The 9,668-nt window shown below is 38.0% G+C and overlaps 1 protein-coding gene across 2 annotated transcripts; it reads right to left on the minus strand.

Moving 5' to 3' along the window:
• Nucleotides 1–3,373: 3,373 nt before the first annotated feature.
• LOC103438251 (uncharacterized) lies at nt 3,374–9,344 on the minus strand. Of its 2 annotated transcripts, XM_008376782.4 has the most exons (9): nt 8,811–9,344; nt 8,568–8,706; nt 8,290–8,411; nt 7,969–8,172; nt 5,667–5,726; nt 4,551–4,689; nt 4,160–4,278; nt 3,833–4,057; nt 3,374–3,659 (listed from the first exon to the last, which is right to left on the minus strand). In XM_008376782.4, the coding sequence occupies exons 1-9, from the start codon at nt 9,273–9,275 to the stop codon at nt 3,465–3,467; spliced, it is 1,668 nt and encodes a 555-aa protein (XP_008375004.3). In that variant the 5' UTR covers nt 9,276–9,344; the 3' UTR covers nt 3,374–3,464. The 2 variants fall into 2 exon arrangements, with proteins under 2 accessions (XP_008375004.3, XP_070683327.1); XM_070827226.1 differs by lacking the exon at nt 4,551–4,689 and having other exon boundaries at nt 5,667–5,757.
• Between the last annotated feature and the right edge of the window lie 324 nt (nt 9,345–9,668).

The following is a 9,668-nucleotide window of genomic DNA, read 5'->3' on the forward strand; positions in this document are numbered from 1 at the left end:
AAAGGCCTTATTTGGTTACAATGGTTTATCAACGAGTGAACGTGAACATAAAGAATGCAGATACCAGATTTGCATTCAAAAAACGATACTTTTCATATTTTGAGAGAATTTTGATACTTTGTACAAAAAGCAATGAAAAAATAAACTTTGGAGTACTTCCAGTTGGAGTGAATTCATGAGTCTTTCAAGATGATTGTGTAAAAATTCCAGATTTTATTTCCTAGCTGTTTGACCATGGCAAATAAAAGATGGTTAGCTGCATGGTTCTTTTCAGATTGACATTTCAAGACTATTTGGGCGTTTCGTCAGTCAAGACGACATTTTAAGAGAAAGTTCATTCTAAAAAGTTGAAGATGACGTGTCAAGATTTAAAAAGAGCCATTTTGGGACAGAATCCTTGCTCATTTGGTCGGTCAGAAGGGTGTTTTACTCTGCAGTCAAGTCTAGTTTAACTAGCTAGAAAACTTTAATTTAATATTTTAATTGATTTTCTAGATTTGTTGGGAGACCTAGTTTAGGTAGGACCTTAATTTCTGTATTCTATTTATATAGTCGAGACTCTTAGCTAGGGTTTTTTACTCGACATTGTATTATAGAGCTCAACTGGATCTTTTGGGCGTTTTTCATCTTTCTACAAGGGTATTTTCCTTAACTTTCATCTTGATAATATTTGTGTGGAGCCTAAAAAATAATCCAAAAAATCCTAGAGGCGACACGTGAAATTTCTCTCAAGAAAGATAAGATTGCCCTCATTAAATGAACATGTTTCTCAAATACTCCCACCCGTAGCAGCTTAGTATCCCTGAAGGTCCAATCAGTTGAATACAACTGCTCATAGCTCACCTACCCATGGCAAAGAAAAGTCAAAGGCATTAAAGATAAGGATTAATTACCGAATCATATCTTAATACTTTCCCAATTGAAGATTGACTCCATTCAAGTAATTTTCAATCAATCAGGGATACTAAAACCATTATCTCAAGATATTATTTCATATTTAACATCCTAAGAATATTCTTTCCATACACCTTGGCGAATAGGATGCTATCATGTTTAGGGTAAAACCCTAACACCATGGACGACCCTATCCCCCTATATATATCTCCATCTCTACCAAATTTCGATAAGCTTTAGCTATCCCTAAAAGTCCTAAATACTTACTCTTTTCAGATAAACTAACTTAGGCATCTCTACCAAATTTCGAACCTTAGCATGAATAATTTATTCATTTTCAATTGCTTATGATGCATGCTTTGAATTATTAATCACCTTTTCAAAACCATTTATATGTCTTAGTGATTAACCACCATTTGGATGTTTAGACAAGTAATTTGATGCAATTTCTGTTGTAATATAACCTTGAAATTGATTAGGACTTCTTATGATTGATAAATGTAAGTTCACTTAAGGCAAATATCACACTTTTAAGTGTTGCATGGTTTTTTAAAGTGTTTTCACAAAACTTAATGAGTCTTGCATGTTCATATTTGATCTAAATATTATAGATGGATTGCATGTTAGATATACGTTCTAACTTGAATATCACGAGTATAATATGCATTAGCAAAACGTAACCTTCAAAGTTTGCATGTGTTAACTCATAAGTAACTGGTAGAACTATATAAGATTGTTAATAGTGACAGCTAAACCCTAGTGTCTTTTACCTTTTATTTCACCATAATCGTTTCTTTTTAATTGTTGCTGATTTTCCTTCTTGTTAAGTTAGTTATTTTTATTACTTGTTATTATTATTATTTAAATTCACAATTCCAATCTATTCTAAATTTTACATTGAATAATTGATCAAGAATTGGTTTTAAACATAAGTAGTTCATATCAATCCTTATGAACAACGATCTTACTTGAGCTATCTATTCTACAATTACCTTGTTCTCTTGCAAGTATTTTCTAGGTATTTTTCCTGTTTTGCAGGTAGTAAAAGTCTTATCAATAAGCTTCACTCAAAGAGAGAAACATCTAGTACAATCGGCTCCATTACAATCAAACTAAAGAGCATGAGAAGCAACAGAAAGGATGGAATCAGCTCCATTACATTCAAACTAAACAGCATGAGAAGAAACAGGAAGGATGGACCTATACCAAATGTGCATGTTAGTGATGGATAGGCCCACATTTGTAATGGCATCAACTACGAAATTTGTTTTCGGGTATACATGCTTCCACTCCACACAAAGAATAAGAGAGCAGAATGCCCAAACTCATATAACGTAACTCTTGTTTGTTACCATAAAGACTGTAAATCTGATCCACACATAAAACATGACTTCACCTAGATAACTCACCGCTTTTATAACATGTGTAGGCTGTTGTGTATGACAAAAATTTGTGAAGTTACAAGAGACTACGTTATTTGAATTATTGCGTGATTCTTGCTCTTTAAATAAAATAATAATAATAATTATAAAAAAAATGAAAAGACAGTTGAGGTCTAAGAATTCCAAAGAATTCAAAGAACCCTTGTGCTGCAATTGATTTTTGGTAGCTAGTCCAAGTCAATTTTTATTCAGCAGTGTTTTCCTTTGCTTTATTTTTGGTGAAAAGTGGTTCTTATTCCAGAGAAGGTTTTTTTTTTTTTTTTTTTTTTTTTGGACAAGCGTATTCAAGAGAAGGTTAGAAACTAAATATGGGGACGAACCATTTTGCCGCCTCATAAGTTTCAAGCTCACGATCTTGGACACGATTGAGTGACGATTCATAAACGTGATGTGCATTGCAAAATTAGTATAGATACAAAGATCTGCATTAGTTTTGGAACTTGTCAATTTTCAAAATGTAACATTAGAAAAAGGGAGACAAGGGGAATGAGATGATCCTGAAGATGGAAGTATGGAAACACCAAAAGTTCTGTGCCAGAAGCTGTAAACATGCTTCAGAAACTAGAAACATTACGGCTTCAACAAAAAATGTTTATGTTGACGAGTTATTACACACGCGTAAGCTCAAAGATGTAAGATCTAGTCTAAAATATAAATCATTGGCCCATACAACTATTAGACAAATACTTAATTTCTAAAAAAGTACGAAATGGCCTGTTTTCCTTTTACCCCAATTGCCCTCCATAATTTGGGAACAGTACTTTCACCAATGCTTCAAAATTTAACATACTCAAGGCTTCCAAGCGAGAAGCCGGTCTAAACTTCTAGTTCTATGGCAAGCGTTAATTAACGCCTTGGAAATTTATCAGTAGAAAGGTTGGGGATGGGGAATGAACGTGCCATCCGCGTAGGAGGTATTGGCTCTATGTGTGCACGACATGGGGCGCGGATGGCGAATAAATTGGCCATCCGCACGTGCCAGATGGGTCGTAAGGCCTACGCATGTAGACTGCTGCGTCGTAAGGACCAAACTGTAATTACCGGAGATAATAAGTTGTCTTTCTCATCTTATGTAATCTAACATGCTACAGAACTTTGTATGGATCAAATAATAGCTCTAGGCATCTTCTATTTACCAATACAGAATTTGCCAAAAATGTTGGACAGAACCTCCTCGGAAATGTCTTCTCCGCTTATTTGCCCTAGGGCCATTGCCGCATCCCTCAAATCAATTGTCCAGAAGTCGAAAGGCATTTCCTCTTCTATTGAAGATTTCAACCTCACAAACGCCTCCTTGGTCCGAACTAGCTGCTCGCATTGTCTCTGACAAGTCGTCAAAATTTAATACAACAATGAGAATCAACCTTGAATCATCAGATCAATCTAAACTAGTCACTGCATTTTTTTTCCTTCAAATCTGAGTAAATGGAAAGAGAGAACGTTGCAATTATGGTAATTAAAAACAGAACAGACACGCAGATATACACATAGCTGACCTGGTTTACAGTCCATCTGCGGTTCCCCACAGAAATTTTGTCAAGACCAACAATCTCTAATATTGCCGTCTCTAAACCCTGGATTCCTTGACCAGTGACAGCAGATGTCAAAACATGTTTACTGAACGAAGCGATATCCTTTCCAATCCCCTCCATGCAATCAGATGGAACACAGTCGATTTTGTTAATTACAAGGATCATGGGGGTGGAGGATCCAGTAGATTTCTGTAGGAGACAACAATTTCTTATATACTTTTGAGTAAAAAACAGAATGATTGATAAACAGAGAAATGTACATTTTATATGATTCAGCGCATGAGAGAAAACCTTATTAGATTGTATTCTATTTAAAAGTTCAGTGTCTTCTGGAGTCCAGCCATCAACAGCACTTACTGCCATTATAATAACATCAGCACCCATAGCAACTGCTTCAGACCTCTCCACACCTGTGATAAAGATAGTCGAGAAATGGATAAGCATTTCCAGCGGGAGTGCCATGATACGGCCACCATACATCAAGCAATATGCACAACATTCCTCGCCAATAAACTAAACATAGGAGAGAATTATTTAACTAATGCTCAATGGACCATTGAAACTAAATGAAATCTTATGCTATTGAAAAGGAAACTTAGGCACTAAGTGAGGTTGGCTTGTAATTCTGGTTTGAAATCAGCGGATCTTTAAACATCAAGAGTGCAAAGACGGATAGCCTTACCAATTTTCTCCACAATGTCATTGGTTTCCCTAATGCCCGCTGTATCGAGAAGGGTTACAGGAATGCCATGAACTGTGATACTGGCTTCAACCACATCTCGAGTGGTCCCAGCAATTTCTGTAACTATTGCTCTCTCAGACTGCACGCTAAAATTAAAATGTGCTACTCAATAACATCTCATACTTCCATTAATGGCTAAACAGAACAGAAGGAACGAACCAAAAGAGGAAGGACCACATTTATGAAAACTATGGTTTTTTTTTTTTAAATGTCTATTGTTCCTCTTACAAATACAATTGTGTTTCTACTAAACTACTACGTTTGAAGCCCACTTTATAAGTACACATGATTAGAATGGAATGGATAACTCCTTATTTAAAGGTACATTCAAGGTGGAAATGAATGGTTTCTCATTTGGAGGTATTAGAAGAGGACTAACTATGAAGGAATTCCTACCATTTTACGGAGGATTGGAGTGAATAAATTTTCTTCATGAGCAATCCATCTTCTATCCTCTAGGTTGTCATAATTTTATAATTTCTCCCTTCAACCGACCTTTAATTTAGTAGATTATCCATTCCAATCCAATCACGTGTACCAAATGAACCCTTAAATGTATTACTCATCTCAAAACTCACTGAAAGAAGTACAAAAAGAAAGTAATAGTAATTAGCTTCCAGTCAGATTTATTCAATAAGAGACAATTTCATGGTTATGAAAGTTATTTTCATATAACCCCCAACTTTGCTTATAGAAACAAAAGGTTTTCATGGCTATGAGATTCATTTTCATATAGGCATATGCCTATACAACTTATTTAGAATACCTTCCTTTATAACAATTTTTCTGGGGATTATTACAGAAGATACAGTTCTACAAAGAGCTTCATATGTAATATTATACTAGTTGGTATGTCAAAGGCCATCTCAATCAAGACAGAGGGAAAATTCACTCCAAAATCACTTACGCACAGTGGTTTTGCAAAAAACAACCGTTGACAAGCAAAAGGGGAAAAATGATATGCGGCGATCATTACTATTTTAGTGTAGGCCACGCCAGCAATTCATTAAGAAAACAAGCAATCATGCCCGAAAAAACTAAATAGTCACCACATACTTTGCTCCAAGCATTGAGGAGACTTGACTTCCCAACATTTGGACGGCCCAGAATTGCTATCTGCAAGATTTAATGAGCTCGAAAAATCACACTGCAGGAAATGAGAACACAAAAGACAAATGTATATAATCTTTTAAAGATACAAAGGATATCACGGAAGCAAACCAATATTACAATAATAAACAGAAAAAGCAGTCCCATTTAGAGCAGTGGATTTCAAGTTTAAACGAGGAAAATAAACAACAGTGTAACCGCCCCAAGTTTTGATCATTACTAGCCAAAAGTTAGCCCCAAATTTCATAAATGTCACCTTTTATAAAAACTTTCAGGTATAGCAGAAAACCAACTTAAATAGACCTAAATACCCTCAAAATTAAAACCAAATAAACCTCAGGGGTAAAACCCAACTAGATTGTACAATGAACAATGTGATCGGTTCATGGTATCCTTTCTTCTCCTTAGGTATAGGAATTGGGAAGATTCTTGGGCAGCATTTTTGCACACCCTTTTGTTTCGTTTTTGATTCGTTTGTGAGGTTATTCTGGTACAATTCAGAACTTGCTAAGAGGTGTTATAGATAAATTAGATTAATTAGACAGGGTCCGCGGATCTCTTTTTTCTTTTTATTGGTAGTTACATATTTCTAGCCCTAAATTCGAATGTTCCTCTTTTTTATTTTTTCTTTTATCAAAAGTGGCAGAATTTCATTCGAAAGCCAAAGGCTAATTCAGTAAATTAGAGTGGAGACTCTCCCAAAAAACCACATCCTAAATGACATCGGGAGGCTCCTCGAACCAAGTACAGATGCCATTGTTGAGGACAGCTGCTCTTGCCAGGCAATGAGCAACTTTGTTTGCTTGGCGGCGAACATGGGAAGAAGAAGCTCCAATGATCGAATGCATGAGGGCCTTCGTATCTTCCGCTATCGGTCCATTGGAGAGAGGTCAGGAAGAGTCTTGAACCGCCACGGTGATCTAGAGAGAATCTCTATCAATAATGATATTTTGATTGCCCCTCTCAACTGACAAAATCAAACCTTGCCTGACAGCCAAAGCTTCCGCATGCACGGGGAGAAAACACAATCGAACAATTTACTAACATCCCCAATGAAAGCACCTTCAGAATTTCTGATTATAACTCCAACACCACCCTGATAGATAGACTTATTTCAAGCTCCATCGACATTGATGATAGACAACAACTTGGGGGGGGGACCAATTTGGACCAATTTGGGAGAGGAGCATGGGGTGAGGACTCACTGTGAGGAAAAGCCACCTTCAAGAACTCTTGCCACCAGCCAATTGCCTAAGAAGCGACCACATTCAGGGCTACACGCCCTCCCACAATTTCGTGTTTCTTGCATTCCATATTGCTCAGAGCATTCTCATAAAACAATCAAAGTCATACTTCTTTGGGACACTGTTAACCTCAAGAGCCCAGTTTTGTATTCAGAAAGCAAAATCCCTGATAGGAGGAATTCCCAGATTGGGAGATAACTAGATGCACTTGGAAAAAGGGTACTCCATAACAAGAAGCCAAACTGCAATCACCATTAGCTCCACAGCACACACCTGTTGTCAAAGGGATACACTTTGCTAGAGACCATTGTAGGAATTATATCAAGACATATCCTCCAAGCAGACACCTTAAGTTTTGGAGGGACACGAGCATTCCAAATTTTGTTCCATAAAAAATATGAATGATCCTCTTGAGAAAACTGTTATTGTTCTAAATATCTGTCCTTTGGTCTACAATAATCAGACTGGAATTTTGATTCCAATGAGTTGGAAACCTCAACCAATATTATGTCTTAACAGACGATTGTACAAAGAATATTATGCCGCAACGGACATGTATCAACGATAGCGATTGAATTTCAGACCTGAGTGGCGAATTTGCAAGTCTGTACTTGGCTAGTTAACTGCATCTTCAATAACACCTGCACTGCTCCCCTCGTGGAACAATGATGCAGAGAAGAACTATTCAAGTGCTTTGGCTTTTCTGTGTAATTGGGTTTGGATCTTGATGGCATTTGAGACTACTCACTGAGTTTTTGGCCATATTTGAAAGTTCTATTGTGACATTTACGAAATCTGGGGTTAAATTTTGGCTATTAACAATAAAAACTCAATATAAAGTCTGTGTAAATTGAAGAGAAAACATCAACATCAGGGTTCAGTTAGATTAGCATATGATATACATAAAGTAGCATGACCTGAGTTATCTTAAGCTATACACTAGATTACCATACAATATCCATCAACCGATGAAGAAATGTAAGAAATCCAATTTTCATTTGTACCTGTAATCCAGATTGCAGAAGTTGGTCATAATTGGCTGTCTCCAGAGCACTCTCAACATCTTGCGACATGGAATTTATTCTATTCACAATTTCATTTGTATCAAGCGGTGGCATCTCATCATCAAAATCCAAACGGGCTTCAATTTCCGTAAGCAGCTCAATGCACTGAGCTCTTATAGATTTAACCATGGAAGCAAAGCCACCCTGCCAATGTTAAATTGTTTTTTCCAGGTTGATTATCATTGCCCCCAACTAGGGCTTACATAATTACGGAATAGTTTATGAAATACATATATTACACAGGCATACAAAGACACATGCCTGAATAGCAGCCAGTGCCGCATCCGCTGCAGCCACAGACTTGGCTGAAATGAGTTTGTCAACATTTTCAGCTTGCGTAAGGTCCAACCGGCCATTGAGAAAGGCGCGAAGAGTAAACTCGCCTGAATTGCGAAAACAAACACACACAGAGACACATATAGTGTTAGGAAAATGCGGTGCCTACCCTTTAGTCCTTGCATAAGTTCAATTCGAAAAGCTCAAACATTTGAAACCGAAAATTCAAAAGGTTCGAACAGTTTTGAGCTAAGAATGTGGACCTGGTTCGGCGAGCCTTGCTCCAGCTTCAACACAAGCTCTGAGAACACGATTGAGGCACACTTGGGTCCCATGGCACTGGAGTTCCACGACATCTTCCCGCGTGTAAGACCTTGGCGCCAACATGGGCACAACCAAAACCTAAACCCAAGCAAAACGACGCCCTACTCATGTTATCATCATTCACATACTTCAAATTTCTATTGCATTTCACTGAATGCGGAAACTTCAAATTAGTAGAGTACCTCGTCGACGACATTGCCGTTGGGGTCCGAAACGACGCCGTACTCCACCACATGGCTGGTGGGTCGCCACGTGCTCTTCCTCTTCGTCTTCTTCTTGCTCGGACGGAAGACGCGGCCGACAATGGCCACGGCAGACGGCCCCGACAACCGTACGATCCCAACCGCAGCGGGTGGGCCTCCAAGTGACGTCACGATTGCCGCAATTGTGCTCGTGCTCTCCTGATGCTGGGACCCACTCAGTGCTCGCTCGTCTCTGCTGAGAAGCAGCGTCTGGGTCTGCGACTGGGTCTTGTCCGGGGAAGAGTTGGTGAAAGTAGAGGAGTGGCAAGAGGGTAAATAGAGCGGGGAGCGAGGGTGGAGTTTGAGACTATTGAGAGTGAGGTGGGAGAGAAGGGGAAGTGAAGTGGAAGCTACGGCGAACAGTGGCGGTAAGTGGCGGAAGCGGAAAGCTGAGAGCAGAGCCATTGATGTGTTTGTTTTGGGTCACCCACCGCTGAAGGTGGGTCTTTGTGTATTAATCTGATATTTCTATCCTGATTGGTTTGTAATCGCGGTTATTTATATTACAATATTTATACTTGCATAACAGGATACTTATTAGGTAATTATTTAAATAATACATAACTATTTATAAACTTATTTATTTATAACCGTTTATCCATTTACTTGTTTTTTAACCCGTTTACTTGCTTACTCGGTTCGAGTCAGCTCCAAAATTGGATTGAGTTGGCACAGTAAAAAGAGTCCAGATGAGCCCATGGGTTTTCTAAATTTTATACTTTTAACACAATTAGCATATGTGATTTACTTAGCTTATACCCAATGAAGGTAGAACAAAACGGTTTCCTTAATTTAATG

Source organism: Malus domestica, chromosome 08 (genome assembly GCF_042453785.1).
Source record: "Malus domestica chromosome 08, GDT2T_hap1".
In the NCBI taxonomy this organism is placed as follows: Eukaryota; Viridiplantae; Streptophyta; class Magnoliopsida; order Rosales; family Rosaceae; genus Malus; species Malus domestica.

Coding starts and splice junctions, on each gene's coding strand:
- LOC103438251 (XM_008376782.4), bottom strand. CDS start 9,275: ATGGCTCTGCTCTCAGCTTTCCGCTTCCGCCACTTACCGCCACTGTTC. Junction 4,279..4,550: donor TGACATTGTGGAGAAAATTG/GTAAGGCTATCC, acceptor TCTTTATCACAG/GTGTGGAGAGGTCTGAAGCA. Junction 3,660..3,832: donor GCAGATGGACTGTAAACCAG/GTCAGCTATGTG, acceptor ACGACTTGTCAG/AGACAATGCGAGCAGCTAGT.